Source organism: Haliotis rufescens, unplaced genomic scaffold (genome assembly GCF_023055435.1).
Source record: "Haliotis rufescens isolate VD_foot unplaced genomic scaffold, xgHalRufe1.0.p SCAF_1, whole genome shotgun sequence".
NCBI classification, from domain to species: domain Eukaryota; kingdom Metazoa; phylum Mollusca; class Gastropoda; order Lepetellida; family Haliotidae; genus Haliotis; species Haliotis rufescens.
Genome location: NW_025963779.1, coordinates 17,701,126 through 17,718,797, shown reverse-complemented (window position 1 = coordinate 17,718,797; position 17,672 = coordinate 17,701,126). Strand labels below are relative to the sequence as shown.

The 17,672-nt window shown below is 40.5% G+C and overlaps 1 protein-coding gene across 1 annotated transcript; it reads right to left on the bottom strand.

The window, feature by feature from the left end:
* Positions 1-4,020: 4,020 nt before the first annotated feature.
* LOC124149947 (neural cell adhesion molecule L1-like) lies at positions 4,021-13,020 on the bottom strand. Its single transcript, XM_046521798.2, has 10 exons — positions 12,761-13,020; positions 11,677-11,745; positions 9,372-9,533; positions 9,134-9,247; positions 8,516-8,615; positions 7,321-7,502; positions 6,715-6,750; positions 6,360-6,425; positions 5,634-5,726; positions 4,021-4,924 (listed from the first exon to the last, which is right to left on the bottom strand). Exons 2-9 carry the CDS (start codon positions 11,729-11,731, stop codon positions 5,638-5,640), a joined length of 804 nt encoding a protein of 267 aa, XP_046377754.2. The 5' UTR covers positions 11,732-11,745; positions 12,761-13,020; the 3' UTR covers positions 4,021-4,924; positions 5,634-5,637.
* Between the last annotated feature and the right edge of the window lie 4,652 nt (positions 13,021-17,672).

The following is a 17,672-nucleotide window of genomic DNA, read 5'->3' as shown; positions in this document are numbered from 1 at the left end:
GGAATGTTGTCGGAAATGAAACCGGTGCACTTTACAACCCGTGACGACAACATATTGAAACATCCTTGAAGATCCGGGTTATAGTCGATCTTCAGCAACCCATGGTCGTCGTAAGCCGCCATTAACGCGATCAGGCTCGGTGACTTGGTTGATGCATGTCCTCGAATCCCAATTGCGCAGAATACCCATGATGTCAATCACTGGATTGTCTGGTCCAGATTCATATAGTCATATAGCTGGAATATTGCTGAGTGTGATGTTTAACAATTAAAACAGATTGTAAGTTGAATGTACACCTGATGGAGGATAGATTCAATGATAGAAAGATATGTTACTAAATTTGCTACGGCATTACATATTGTGCTGAGATATGAATAATGTGGAATTGTATATTTACAGTCAAGGATATATGTGAATATCTAATCATCACAACAGACCAACAAATAGTTGTTTTCAAAAGAAAGCTTCCATGAGCAGGCATATTCTGTTGATGTCAGTGGATTATTAATCTCTTGTATAGCAAGACATCACAGGGAGGTGTCTAACTTAGCCATCAATGTGAACTGCATATAGTGGCTTCTATTGCTACTGACATGGTTACATTAGATTATTCATCGTGTTTAACCAAATGACGGATGTATTCTAAAATCGAACAAGTTAGATGCGTTTTGGATTCCACAAGTAAGATTGGTATGTTACAAGAAACTGGGGATTCAATTACACCCCTGTCACTTAAAGTAAGTACATTAATGGACCATCTGTGTCACTTGCCTAATGTCACAACGTCATAATGTCACAACGTAATAATGTCATACCTTCGTGAGTGATCATCGTTACTACCAGTGTGAACACATTACAGGAATGTTGCAATTTGTCAGCAAGCCCTATATGACATTACATGGTCTCACAATAGCCTTTGGCCTTACGACGTCACCACGTCAGCTGACATGATCGTTAACCCTCCCTGTTGTCCCTACTAAGTTCTCTGTCCCTAAAGGTGTCATGCAGTCTCCGTGTGCCCTATTCTGGTTTGCTGCCCTACATATAGTGACACGCATACTTTGAATATTGTAGGAATCGCAACTTTGCATTGTAACGTTGCACTGAATGAATAAAAATGCCTATCGACAATACTCTTGTCAATATTCGCCAGCGACTAAAGCGGTGGGTGTGAATCCTGCAGGTAGCAGACGTACTGTAAGTCCCCATGGCCCCCTGGTCCTCACATTGGTTGTTGGTGATCCATGGCCAGCGCATTTATGTCTAAAATCAAGAGCTCGCATTATTTTCATGTCGCATTAAATTCCTGTTTTACAGTATTCCCTACAGTTGCCATTTGAAGGCTCACACGCAGTATATCTCGTCAAGTGAAGGAATGTTCACAAATGAAACAAATCGTGGCCGTATTACGTACTACTGATCCAAAAACGTAAACTTAGCAATTTCCCATCTTACCTCGATCGTCCTTCAAGATAGTTGGCGGTCATAACATCTACTGTCACATTTCACTACTGGTTGAAATGTGTTCCAAAATTCGATCCTTATTACCACACTACTATTACCAGAAGCTAATTTCTCATACAATTCTGGAAATAATGAGATATTCCGAGTACCCCTACTTTTTTAAGAGTATGAGTTAACCAAATTTGGACACATTTATTTATATATCAATGTGTCATTTAACAACATTTATTGTATGATAGATAATACATTAACACTTATAGATGTATGTCATCGGATGATGATTGTGCATTTGTCATTAAGTCACACCAAGGCAAAATAGACAATTGTAGTATTATGGTCGGTCAAAGACTGAAATGTAGGGTACTTTTAAAGAGTATAATATAGTTTTTGTATGCAAAGGTGCATAACAGATATTTATATGAGTCAGCAAGTCAATGTCGCTTTTTTACAGAATACAAAATCTTTGTCATAGGCATCTCACTGTAAATGTTTGATTGTGCAGAATTTTTAACAGAATTTCGTGAGAAATATTCACTGATATATGGCCTACAATTATACGAAAGGAATGCGCTAATATATGTGCTGGCATCTTCCCGAGGCAAGGGAGTTAACTGACTTAAAAGTCATGTGGAAACGTTTATAGTCAGTTAACTCCCTTGCCTCGGGAAGATATTGTTTTTTTGTATCTTGTTTAACGTCGCACTCAGAAATATTCCAGCTATATGACGGCGGTCTGTAAATAATAGAGTTTTGACCATATTGAAATCATGTGCATCGATCAACACAATTGGGATATGCTGACATGCATCAACCGAGTCTGACCACCCGATCCCGCTAGGCGCCTCTTACGACAAGCATGGATTGCTGAAGTCCTTTTCTATCCCGGATCGTCACGGGTCTATATGCACACATGCTCATGATATGGTCGGAATTCAAGATTTCTTATGGAAATGGTTTTGTCGCTTTTATATATTAATAATCTTGCGGCCGATATTCTACAAGACTATGCATTTTAACTTTATTACTGCTTGTGTATGTCACAATACACAATCCCCATGCACATGTACAACCTGTGCTTTTGATACGGCGTTATGCTGACGTGATCATGGCGTAAATCCCGACCCACTCTCTCATTACGACCATGGTTACTCCGAACTGTCGTCCTAATTTATAATGATTCACAAAACTTGAATGTTCAGAGCTGCTCCGGTTTCGGTTTTAAACACGTTAACAGGGACCCGACAATGACAAATAATCTCCACCTCAATCAGGAAATATTGCAAGGTGACGCTCAGGGTCGCCAGGTTTCATATCGCATTGTAATCTGTGTATGTGCTTTATGATCTTAGAATGAATTGTAATTATTATCCTTGGCTTTGTTGTTATGTGTTTGGGCATGTCGTTTTGTTTTGTTTTGTTTGTTGTTTAACGCCGCACTCAGAAACATTCCAGGTATATGACGGCGGTCTGTAAATAATCGAATCTGGACCAGACAATCCAGTGATTGACATCATGAGCATCGATCAACGCAATAGGGATACGTTGACATGACCACCCGATCCCGTTAGTCGCCTCTTACGACAAGCATAGTCGCCTTTGAAGGCAAGCATGGGTTACTGAAAGCCTATTCTACCCCGGGTCTTCACGGACATGTCGTATGCAACTTCATTTGTCAAATGACACATGCCTAGATATGTTCAGACCATTTACAACTGACCGCCGATAACATTTTTGTTTAGCTTGTTACATGATTATAACTTATGAAAGGTTGATAAATATCAATACTAATATTTATGACAATTTCGAAAATGACATTTGAACGTCCACAACCTGCATGTACTTTACTTAACACGTTTAGTGCATGTCTAGCTAAATAGTTTCTAACCATTCTGCGGTGTGTTTATCCAAACATCATTGTTAAACATCATTCGACTTCTACACGAAGTATTTCCTGTTAACGTGTGTGGGTGAGTATGGTTTTAGGCCGCTTTAAGCAACATTCCAACAATGTCACGGTGGGTCACCACAAATGAACTTCACACATTTTACCCATGAGGGGAAATCGAACCCGGGCCTTCGGCGTGACGAGCGAACACTTTAACCACTGGGCTACCCAACCGCCCCTGTTTACGTGTGACACAGCAAATGATTTGCTATTAAAAAAATAGATAAAACAGTATGTGTTGACCTCATCGGCTGATTGGTTGATGGTATTGTGTTAGATCCGTGTACTTGATCTAACGTAATTCTGTTGGGCATACTGACAGTGTTATATCAGAATACGTTAACATATTGAAGATCCGGGGTCTTCAGCAACCCATCCTTGCCGTAAAAAGGCGACTGTGATTGTCGTAAAAGGCGACTAACGGGTTCGCTGCTGACTTGGTTGATGCATGTCATCGTTTCCCAATTGCGTGGATCGATGCACATGATGTCAATCACTGGATTATCTGGTCCAGACTCAATTATTTACAGACCGTCATATAGCTTGAATATTGCTGAATGCGGCGTTAAACAACAAACAAACAAGACATACTAAAAATCGTCAGACGTGGAAAGTTTCAAAGCACACTTTATTGATCCATATTTTATGAAGTATTTTAACCAATCCAAAGATAGCATTAAATGAGTCTTCGAAAACATTGTCAGTCTACTTAGTTGTTACATCAAGGATATATTAAAGTATATGTACACATGATAAAACAAACGGAGAAACAGCTGTAAACGTGCATGGATTTTACATTATATCTTTTTATGGATTTACGAAACCACGGAAAAACTGGTCCACATGTACAATCAATATTTGTTTTTGTTATGTCGAAATACTTCCCAGTCACAGTCGCCGAGGTGTTTTGTTGACACCGGTTATTTACGAAATCGAAAGTATAACATTCATGGTGTTATTGTGGTGGGCATTATAATTAGTTCATGTTGTGGACGCGTAGACATTGAAACGTTTATTATTTACTGAATACAAGATTTGGCCATGTGACAAAACAAAAATATATAATGACTAAAAAAGATTACATGGAGGTTTTCATTCAATTCTTTACAAAAAACGTCAAAGCACTACCTAGCACAATATATACAATGTTATTTTACAAGGAAACACGCCATCTGTCTGAATTACAACAGAAAAGGATTCCACGGAAGAAGGAACTCGAAGCTGAATTCATAGTACACAAATAATGCTTGAAGCTACGTGTGAAACATCAACATTTTAAGCGACGGGAAATAAAATGCGATGTTTTTTTCACACATATGGTAGCAATTACGTTTAATGAGAACACAAATTCAAAAAGATTCAGAGCCGGTTTTCCGTAAATGAAGAGCAACCTCTTCACGCAGACTACAAGGGTAGCACATCCACTTTGTTATTTACATTTCTAAATACGGCGAGCCAAATTGGTCGAGGTACCTCAAAAACAATTTCCAATTGTTGAATCTACGCTTCGTGAACCTGAAATCAAAGCAACGGTATCTGTAAAACATTTACTTAGTAAGCTATGAGAGAATAATTCCAATGAAATCATTTATATCATTGAATTTTCTGTCCCTTTTGACAGTGATGTGATTGACAAGATTGAAGAAAAACATGGCAAATATGCAGACCTCGCTTTCGAAATGTCACGCTTGCATCCCAAGTACCAAGTTGTCCGACTCCCCATTGTTCTCGGTGCCTTAGGTTTGGTACCTCCCAATCAGTTGAGTGACATTGGGAGAGCACCCGGGTATGCTACCAGGAATACAGCCCTTCTCACAATCTGGGTAATACAGAAGGCTGCAGTGCTTGGGAGTCTTCACATTCTCCGAAAAGTTCTGGGTGGGTTTGACTAGGCAGCGCTTCCTGGGAGAAGTCCCATTCGCTGTCTGGGCTGCGTGTAGAGGGGGCAAGGCCCTGAGCTGGTAATGAGCCTAATGTGCCAGGATCACCCAAACCCTCCTTGCCGCATTTAACCAGGCACTTTAACCACTTGGCTACCCGACCGCCCCTACAAATCTAGACATACACTAAGGGCGCATCTGGCATTCTAACACATAACCAGACGTCTCTGGCATGCCGAAGGAATGTAACTATGCACTGCTAATTGCGGCGTCTTAAACGACTGCCTTCCCCGTCCTCACCCGTTACTCCCGACATATTGGGTTTGATATTACATGACGCTCACCATATTAAAATACCAAAAAGGTGGCAGTCACAACGACGACGACGACACTTGTCGCAGCTTCCAGGCCACGACTGGACGACATAGCATCGGCCGCTGAAACATTAATAGTCACATCGTAATGTCACATTTACATCATCACAATAATATTCCTTCTTCAGAGATTGTTTATATTTCAAATGATGTACATGGTCATGAGACTGTGGCTTCATCAGTAATATGAAATTGTGTAACTTGGTAGAACATGAGAGGGCACGGGTGGCCCAGTCGTCTAAGGCGCCGCGATTCGATGTGCAGAGTTGCGCCCAATGGGCAAGCCAGAAACCTATGATTATGGGTTCGAATCCCGGTTATGTTTGTTATGTTTCTAGGTTTGTCAGCACCATACCCGTGCTCGTGCCTTTCACCGAAGTGGTAAACGTCTGAGACCTGCATCACTTCGGGCTTTCCTCCCACATTAAGCTGACACGCCGCGATATAACTGGAATACTGTTAAAAGCGGCGTTAAACCCAACTCACTCTCTCACTCACTGGTACAACATGAGGTTCAACTGCTATAAAGAGACTACGCTCGGGAATTATGAAACCAGAAACCAGTTTCCGTGAGACGTTTTAAAACTCGATTTTATTCATCATGTGTTTATGTAAATACATTTTTGGGGAAAGCACACATTTCCCCCGCGACTGCAAATAAAAACCTGCATAACAAAAGCCAAATCTCAATCTTGCCTGGAATCGGTTTCACTGTCACTGTATCAGTTGTCACTACAGCTTCCTGGTTTGTTTTCCGCTGACCTTTATAGAAACAAAAACAAATCCACGCATTAATAGTTTTTTTATGAAATACAAATCAAATGGTATATGAACTGATGCGTCATTCGAGGACGTTTAAGTTGAATAGAGCTATCGTCCTCTGAGAAAACAATATATACAATTTAGTATGGGATTGTTATGAAAGGTTTTCTGAATGCAACATGTCAAAGGCAACTCGATTTTTAAGAAAAAGCATACGTTACATTTCACGTGTTACAAGTTCCAAGAAAACATAGACATGGTTAAATAGCTTCCGCGAATATAAACCTACCTCTGGTTGTAGTTGTCACTTTATTTGTGGCACTATCTGCAGAATATACACGAGTGTAAAGTTCAGTCGCATTATTGATTGATTTTAGGTGAATTAGCGAGTATAGAATGTAATGTACAAAGGGGAGATCTTTTTCTATAGAGGGCGCGGGTGGCCCAGTCGTCTGAGGCGCCGCGATTCGCTTTGCAGAGCTGCGTCCCTTGGGCCAGAAACCTATGATTGTGGGTTCGAATCCCGGCTCGTCCCGATTATGTTTCTAGGTTTGTCAGCACCATACACGTGCTCGTGGGTTTCACCGAAGTGGTAAACGTCTGAGACCTGCATCGCTACGGGCTTTCCTCCCACATTAAGCTGACACACCGTGATATAACTGGAATACTGTTAAAAGCGGCGTTAAACCCAACTCACTTAATCACTCTTTTTCTACAACCTAGATAGAATTATAAATCAATTTCATGTCTGATCATTTGTTTTGGCTTTTCAAGTGTGAGTTTTCTTCCGTGACATGGAAATCCTCCAAATGTGATATTTTCTAGATTTACGAGTGTAGCAAAGAAAGTCACTTCCAGCACGACTGCAGAATTTTGGGTTTTTACCGTTACTCACCTATGACATTTAAATTAAAATCTGCAGACTGTGACCCAGCCTTGTTCTGCCCGGTACACCGGTATATACCTGTGTCTTTCTCAGACACGTTCCTGATTGTTAGTGAGCCACCTGAGATCGACACACCGTCGGTGTTTTTGAGGTTTGCATTGTTGCGAAACCAGGACACTGTTGGAGCAGGTCTGTTAAAGAGGGAAAATAGTGAATTAAGACACGATGTTTTTACAGGCCGCCATCGCATGGCAGGAGTACTGGGTTGCGGCTCCAGGCAACAAACAAAAACTTATTTTTTTATGCACATTGTGTGAGTGCATGGACATGCTCAGCCTTTTCTTGCACACCTGTGATCCGTTCATATAATTTTCATCGTTATTTTTCCTTTGGAATCTGTTTTAGCAGATAATCGAGACTGATTATTCTCCTTCGTTCACGTGTTATATTTATATTTACATCTAATTAAGTATTGATATGCATCTCTTTACATTTTACATATTTGGTTATGCTTGTACGAAAATCTACGTATATATATGTATATACAGTAGAACACGGATATAATGTACTACAAGAGACGAGAGAAATCAGTTCGTTATATCCGTTGTTCGTTATACACGTTTTCGCTCGGAAACGTCCGCCATCTTGGATAAGACAAAACACAATACACGTAACTGCAGCATTGCTGTATATATAACATGGCATGGTTAATTTGTGACTTCAACATTACATTATTGAACACTGCAGTTGACATTTACCAAACGTGTACTTGTGAATTCTCACATCTAAAAGTCTATTTTTATGCACGATGTATGTACCAGCGAAAACATGTTTAGATTTTAGATTTGTGTACTAAATGTCTTCTATATTGAATCCACAAATTGACGTCGAGTATAAGGACGCAAAATTGAAGTCTTACAGTACTGTTCTTAAAAGAAACCTTTGGGCTGGACGAGCGTTATCCAAACGCCCCATAGAAGAATATATATATATAATATCATTAATGTGAGGGGCGGTGGGGTAGCCCAGTGGTTAAAGCGTTGGCTCGTCACGACGAAGATCCTGGTTCGATTCCCCACATGGGTACAATGTTTAAAGCCCATTTTTCAGGTGTCCCCCGCCGTGATATTGCTGGAATCTGGCTAAAAGGGGCGTACAACCATCCTCACTCACTCACTCATTCAGGTGAACAGTTTATGCGTACCTGGCGCTGAAGATACATTGTAGGGTAACGTCTTTCCCCACTTTAGCATCGGTGTTTCCACTTGATTTTAAAAGTGTAGGTACTCTGTCTTTAGCTTCACCTGGTATTAAACATCGCATACTGTACCAATTTGTTCACACAAATAATTAATGGTGCGAATCTTTAGATACACGCTGAATTATGTAATGGGGTAATAACACTCTGCACATCAGGTTCTAGCATTATATAATCCTTTATTGGGCATAAAAGGATCCAGGGGCGGTCGGGTAGCCTAGTGGTTAAAGCGTTCGCTCGTCACGCCGAAGACCCGGGTTCGATTCTCGACATGGGTACAATGTGTGAAGCCCATTTCTGAATATTGCTAAAAGCGGCATAAAACCATACTCACTCACTCACTCATAAAAGTATCCCCTTGGGATTGGTCCCAAGCAACCAACATGGGTGGTTGTCATGGTGACTTAGTAGTCACTTGGTCGGGATGGACGTCTTGTTTTATTGCGTGTCATCGTACCCCTACTGCATGGATCGTTGCTCATAATATCAGACTTGGTTATTTACAGAGCGCCGTCAGTGAGTGCGGCGTTAAACACTCAACAAACATATCCATTACATAATTACCTTCTTTGACATTCAGCTGGACCGGACTTCCGAGTTTCATAGTGTTGCCATCAGAGACGCTGCATTTATACAATGCGGTGTCCATTACATTCACGTGTGAAAAGTGAAGAGTCCCTGAATTACAAAATTGATATGAAAATCACTGAATGGAACTGATCATAGTGTGGTGAACGTGCATACATGACTAGCCGTGTTGTAAGCTGAGTACACAACTCTGAAAAGGACTGATGTTTCTCACCTTCTTGATCTATTTGCCTTCTCGAATCAGTTGAGATCTGTGCACATTTCTTCCCACAATTCTGGAACCAGCTGATTTTCCCTCCAGGTGGGTCTCGGCAAGTCAATGACACGGGCTGTCCTTCAGTTACATTCTTTGTTATTGGGACATCCCATTTGCTAGCTGGGAAATAAAGTTGAAACATTTGGTGAAGGCGAAGGACTATTACTGCTATAACAGACAATACATTTTAATGAATTGTCGATTAGTCTATATTGGACCAAGAAAGTAAATCATGGTGACCTTCGTTATCGTCATTTGTTTATTTGTTTATCTTTAAGGCATCACAGTAAAATAATAATGGCAGCAAATCTGAGGATGTTATATTTCAATATGCATAAGTGAATTAAAGCTAACAAGAATGTGATGGGCATTCACAGACACATGTCAGAAATGGATTTGAACACGAGAGTTATCTTCATAAAGAGGGGTCACGGGTGGCCCAGTCGTCTAAGGCGCCGCGATTTGCCGTGCAGAGTTGCGTCCCTTGGGCACGCCAGAAACCTATGATTGTGGGTTCGAATCCCGGTTCGCCCCGATTACGTTTCTAGGTTTGTCAGCACCATACCCGTGCTCGTGGGTTTTACCGAAGTGGTAAACGTCTGAGACCTGCATCACTTCGGGCTTTCCTCCAACATTATTAAGCTGACCCGCCGTGATATAACTGGAATACTGTTAAAAGCGGCGTTAAACCCAACTCACTCACTCTTCATAAAGAGTTTACTTATGCATATTCCTTCGAGTCAGAACAATCAGAAGGTGTCCATTGCAGCAGAAATATGTGAGTGAGTTTGGTTTAACTCCGCTTTGAACAGTATTCCAGTTATATCATGGTGTGTAGGCTTAAGTGATGCAGGCCGAAGTGATGCAGGTCTCAGACGTTTACCACTTTGGTGAAAGCATCGTGCATGGGTATGGTGTTACAAACCTAGAAACATGATCAAGGCGAAACAAGATTAAAACCCACAATGTCAGGTTTCTGGCGTACCCAGGGGATACAACTCTGCACGGCGACTTGGGGCGCCGTAGACGTCTATTGATCTATTGAGGCCTGGATTTTATCGATTTTAGAAAATACTTGAAAATAAATTTTAATGTATACTTCAGAATGTTGACAAATAAATTGTCAGCCACAAAAAATACATTGCTGCAAGATGTGTTTTTTTTCCAAAATAATAATATTTAGGCTCGTGGTTTTATTGTCTGGTTTATTATCAGGTTTGCAGCTGTAGCTGAACAGTTACATGGCGTCCATAAAAATCCAGGCCAAATGTCCCACCAATTTACATGGTCGGTACCTAAACATAAATTTACGGAAAGCTGCATATTCGTCTACATGTGAGTAAGTGAGTGAGTGAGTGAGTGAGTATGGTTTTACGCCGCTTTTAGCAATATTCCAGCAATATCACGGCGGGGGACACCAGAAATGGGCTTGGGCTTCACACATTGTACCCACGTCGGGAATCGAACCCGGGTCTTCGGCGTGGCGAGCGAACGCTTTAACCACTAGGCTACCCGACCGCCGCCGACTATATCAAGAGCATGCATGTGTTTATGAACCACTATCAAATAGTAATGATACTAGCTGCCCTGCCCCACCGGTGGCACCCGCCACAAACAGATGCAAACTCTGAATTCACCTACAGTGTGCATACCTCGTGCATTGTGTTGATGTGCGTTTCATAGTCATTCTTGTTCAGTTTGTATGAAGCACAATAACAACATGAATGTGAGGAAGCACGGAACACTTACTGAACAAAATACAAAAAAAACATATTGTAGCGTTCGGATAGTGGTTTAATTGTATGAGCTATACTTGTATTATTTAAGGATGGTGTATCTTTGTCTGAGTACAATTCATCTTCAGTGTATATCAATTCATCCCCAGGGGAATGGAAGACCCACAATGATGTACAGCAAAATCATGGATCTCTGGAAGGGCGCCTCCCCCCCCCCCCCCCCCCCCCCCCCCCCCATGTGAGTAAAGTGCTACAGAAGCGTATTAGGATATACAACGCAAGACGACACCCCGTAGGGAATCGGCGTAAGAATAAAGGTCCCCAGCAACTTCGCTGGTTGTAAAAGGCGATTGAAGATTCAAAGTAAGAATAACCAAGAAAACTATAGCATGATAAATAAAAGAATAACAATCAAACTATATCAACAGTCGAATATAACTGATATACATTATACTGTTTGACTTCATAATTATTTACATTAGCTTTGACTAAGAGTGGTTTCTTGATGTGGAGCGCATATATCTTACCTGCAACATACACTGTTATCGCGATCAATGTCAGTTTTAAGTGGAGTTTCCTCATGTTGTTTAAGAATCCTATAAATACAACGAAGGTTTAAACTTATATGTACATTGAAAATATGTTGCAATGCATGTATGCTGATGAACCTGTAAAAACATCAGCTACAACATTTAAAGTGTAGGGAAAACATGGTGGCTACAGGGCTTTTGTCCTGCACCATGCCTGCAAAATATCTCCATTTCAATAAAAAAAATTAATAAAAACTAATGAAAATAGGCAAATCTATCTGGCTGTATTCCAACAAAACATTAGAAATCAAATATATTACGGAATATTAGTAACATTTAACAAGAAAAAAACATGTTCGTCAGATACTTTGTTACAACCGTAACAAAAACTATTTATAATGATGTAATGACAAAATATACGACTGTGGCAGCAGTCTTTCTAACCATCGAACTGCCAACGTCAATGTATTAAGCCTGGTTCCGGCATCGCAAAGTCAATGACAAAGCCATGGTCATAAGAAAGGCCAAAGGCCACACGCTACCATTCATTTGGGACATATGTTGCCTTTCCGTCAATGAACGTTGGGACTCAAAGTGAGAACAAGACTATGTTCTGTGTCACTGAAAGAAATCAAACGACTCAAGCAACTGTTTCAGAAGGATGGGTCTACAATCAGAGCCCACAGTGTCGACTTGAGAGTGTATCGCGTTGAAACGTTTGACAAAACCGCACTCAGTTAGAAAAAGACCGCATGCTCATGAATTAACAATTTGCAAATATGTGAAGTGATACCTTAAACTTTACAAACATTCTCTGATAAATATCAGTTTCCCACAATTGTTTAACTTTCCTGATCTACCAAGAGTTTCGTTTTCCAATACGAACATCCAACTTGTTCAGTTAAAGGAACGTGATGCAAACGTGGACTTGGCAGTTAATGATATAAATACAACTACTTGTGGCAAGGGTTTTGTCGTGTTTATTTACACATTACATCGGTTAATTTTACATGTAAGGGTTAGAATATACACTGTAGATGTTCCAGTATATATACGTGAAAATACTGTATGCCAACCTTACCTTATTCGAGAAGCCTACGTGTGTGTGCACCTCCAACATCAGTGTGTGTTTGAGAGGCCAGGAGAGAGTCAGGCGCAACGGAAAAGCGGACGTAAGATCTAACGAAAGCGGAAATCATTACCCGCTGTTATAACTACACGTGGACATTGTACAGATCTGTCAGCAGTGCAACTCTGTTCAACACAAACTTAAACGACCGAAAGCCATAATATTATTATCAGTCTAAACGATGATATGAGGGAGACAACATATGGAGAATTCAACCCGTGAAGATGCGAGGTAGAATAGGTCTTCAGTAACCCATTCTTGCCGTAAAAGGCGACTATGTTAGTCGCAAGGGGCAACTAACGGGATCGGGTGGTCAGGCTCGCTGACTCGGTTGATGCATGTCATCGATCCAATTGCGTGGATCGATGCTCATGATGTCGATCAATGGATTATCTTGTCCATACTCGATTATTTACAGACCGCCGTCATACAGCTGGAATATTGCTGAGTGCGGCGTTAAACAACAAACCAACAACCAACATCTACCACTATTACTGATTGTACTTCTACTACTGCTTGTGCCACTACCACAAGTACAACCACTATTAATGCTACTACAATCAATTACTACCTGTTCTAATACTATTGATACTAACACATATGTTACTATTATTTCTATTACTACTATTACTTCCATACTTAACACAACTTCCACTATCATTACTTATACATGTACTATTAACACCAATATTATATTACATCTACTTCTATTACTATTACTGCTTGTGCTTTTACTACTGCTAGTGCCACTACCCCAACTACAACCACTTCTCTTAATTCTATTAATAACCTCCAGCATGTTTAAGGACATAAAAAGCGATCTTGTTTCAATTTCTGTCATTCCTATTGAGAGGTAGGTGCGGTAAAGTTCAACAAACTGCAATAAACTGCGGCAAATTGAATAGAAGGAAATATACTTCACGTTGAAAATGTACAAGTAATCTAGTTGGAAGTCGAACCCGGACATTTCTATAATTCATAGTGTTGCCCGCATGGAAAATCAATCTCATTAAAATCAGATCTAAGTTATCGCTACCGCTATACAAAGAGCTGAGGACATCCCACTACGGGTCACGTCACACCGACCCTGCGCGAACTTTGACCGACCAATGAAATGACTGACAAGAAGTCGATATTAGCAAATCAGAAGGCAGCTTTCTCGTGCTTTACGGCAGTAATTTCAAATTGGCGACCACCCTTCGAAACATATTTCGACAAATTCTCGATAAAAAATTTGAAACCCTGAACAAAAACACTCTTTCTGGAATGGTTTATAGATGGTCGGGATTGTATGGATTCAGTCAAGCCCGTAACTATCGTTCGGAATACCCCGTGTTAAAGTTTTCGGGGTTGCATGATTAGAAATCACATTCCGACTGTCACTTCCATGATTTGGTAAGCGACGATCTGATTGGTCGGATGAAAGGTCGTTCTGGCGTGACCCCTCATGGGATGTCCTCAGATCTTTGTTTAGCGGTAGCGAGGACTAAGATCTGATTTTAATGCGACTGATCGAAAATATATTTCATTGCTTCTGTATTGACATGAAACATGATACTTCCAACATCCAATTAATTTATTATGACCCAAATTAATTTAATTTTCAACAGGCGGTTGTAGTGTGACAGGGCCATAACAACGATACTTGAAACGTCAATCCAAAGAACACTTGTGTTTCAAAACCTCCAGTCTCGCTAATGGCCCTGTCACACGACACATATAGCATTAGCGTATGCCGACGTATGAGAATTTTTGCCGAATCGCTGGCAACGCTGAAACACGCTAAGGATAAGTAAGGTAGGTGTAAGATGTACACGTTAAAAGCACGGTGGTACACGTTGTAGTACACCGAGGCTTTAAAACATTTTTGTGCATGCACAAAATTTTCGGCGTATGGGAACGTATGAGTTATAATTGAACAAAATTGAAACTTTGTTGTTACTCAATTCACTTTTGAACAATACATATTTTACCAAAATAATAGTTCCTGAAATAGCCAGGATTTCTACCCCTTTGTGGACAACTATATGAAATGAAAATAAAAAAATAAAGAGGGAAAAATACGGTTTGTTTCTCACATTTTACATATCTAGACTGCTCTCGCTTTTCGTGGTAATTTTAGGAATGGGTGTACACTACTAGTTATACTCCCGCGGGGCCCGTTTTAGGCACGTTTCCCCTACGCTGAGCGCGCTTGTCATACTCATACGCTGGGCATACCCTGACCATAGGTTGAACACGCGAGACACACGCTGGCAGTACGCTTTATACGTTGTCATAAGTAATGTATAAGTCAGTGATACGCCCAAATCATGGTTTTTCGATGAAAGCTCGACGGTTGACAGCGTCCTAACTGTCTTTTACACGCTAGGTGCAAGTTACTCTAAAACGGTGTAGTGTAACAGGGCCATAAGCCATATATCATGGCATGAGTCTTTTTAAGACTACTTTTTCCAACATATGTATATTATTGCATACCATTCATACGCATTCTCTTCTACAAGTAGCCATGCGTTGATCCACTTTTTATGGCTATTGCAACACCACTACGTTTTCCGTAGTTCATTATATGTCTACGCACTAACGGTTCTTGGAAGGGTGAGTGAGTGAGTGAGTTGGGTTTAACGCCGCTTTTAACAGTATTCCAGTTATATCACGGCGTGTCAGCTTAATGTGGGAGGAAAACCCTAAGTGATGCAGGTCTTAGACGTTTACCACTTCAGTGAAACCCACGAGCACGGGTATAGTGCTGACAAACCTAGAAACATAATCGGGGCGAATCGGGATTCGAACCCACAATCATAGGTTACTGGTGTGCCCAAGGCACGCAACTCTGCACAGCGAATCGCGGCGCCTTAGACGACTGGGCCACCCGTGCCCCCCTTGGAAGAGTGATGTGCGCGCAATAAATCCGTGGTCGCAAATGGGGAAATGATCTTGTGTGTTGATGGAACTGATGGGACACTTGCAAGAAAGATGTCACAGTCTTGCATAATGATCTGTCAGACGACTGCTAGACCTCCTGTAAAGAATTCAATGATTAGAGTGAGTGAGTGAGTGAGTATGGTTTTACGCCGCTTTTAGCAATATTCAAGCAATATCACGGCGGGGGACACCAGAAATGGGCTTCACACATTGTACCCATGTCGGGAATTGAACACGGGCTTCGGCGTGACGAGCGAACGCTATAACCACTAGGCTACCCGACCGCCCCTCGATGATTAGAAGCACCACCTCGTCTGGCAGATCGTTGAATGCAACTGTTTATCATATTGTAGCATGTTGTTACCGGTTCCTTCCATGTGATGACATGTCTTTTCGACATGGGATAAGGTTGGAAAATAGCAGTAGCAGTATTACATAGATATTAGAAAAGCACTATTCCTATGGCCGAAGGCTGCCGCTGTGCTAAAATTGCAGTATCATTACGCTCATATTAGAAAAGCATTATGTCTATAACGGAAGGATGCTGCTGTGCTAAAGGTTAGAAACTAGTAGTAGCATTAAACATAGATATTAGAAAAGCACTATGTCTATGGTGGAAGGATACCGCTGTGCTAAAATAGCAGTATCATTAAGCTGATATTAGAAAAGCACTTTGTCTATAACGGAAGGCTTCATTTGTGATTGATACTTCAAGGAATATCCATAACCTATTCGTTTGCCGCAGGGAATGTAAAGGACCGGTTCATTTGCGACAACACAACATGGACTCATTTCTACATCATTTTTAGCAAAGTATATACATCTCTATTAAACAAGCGACATTTGGGTCGGAAGCATATGCTAGGATATCGTAATCGCAAGGAGGATTCCGAAAGGGTTACAGCACCACAGACACAATTTTTATTTTCCACTCTATTATACAGAAAGTCTTGTAAAAAAAACGCGGCAAGTTCGACGTGGCCTTTGTGGATTTTTCAAAGGCGTTCGATTTAGTTAATAGAAATAAACTAGTATGGTATGTTCTAAAATGTAGACGAGTTTCTTCCAAAAATCAATTTATAATTGTGTTAAAGCATGTGTCAGAGCTAACAACATATTGTCAAACCCATCTGAATGCCCACTGGGCCTAAGACAAGGATGCGTTCTGAGCCCACTATTGTTCTCAATGTTTATTAATGAACTTGCCGATTAAATGGAATCTACATATGGATCTGGTATTCGACTTTATCAAGATAACATTCAATTATTTCTGCTTTATTTTTGCTGACGATGTGGCACTCATTTCATCCACTATTATTGGTCTTCAGAAACAGATTGATACTTTGTATAGTTTTTGTTCTGACTACAATTTGTCTGTTAATTAAGATCAAACCAAAATACTTGTATTCAAGAATGGTGGCATTTTGTCAAGATATGAAAAATGGTTTTATCATAACACACAAATAGAATGTGTTGCATGGTATTCGTACCTTGGAATAATATTTTCTAAATCTTTGTCATGGAATAAGCATGCTGCAAATGCTACGTTGCAAACAAAAAAGGTTATCTGTGGTTTATTCAGGACATTGTCAGCAATTCAACCTCTAACATATGAGACATATTTCAAAATGTTGTAAAAAAATGAAGGTGATTCATTTATCGACATGCAAACGTTTCTTACGCGTAAAATTATCAAGTCATATGGCAAGGGTAGGATGTGTCAGATATCCCTTATATACATATATGCTTACAAACGTACTGTAAAATACTGGTGTCGAATTGTAAATTTTAATGAAAAACGATATGTAAAAAAATGTTACAATAAGTTGTTGTTATCTGCCAATAATGGAAAGATTAACTGGGTATCTAAGATTAAGCCCTTGCTCTACTCCAATGGTTTTGACTATGCCCCTTTATGCCGAGCGCCAGACAGGGTAAC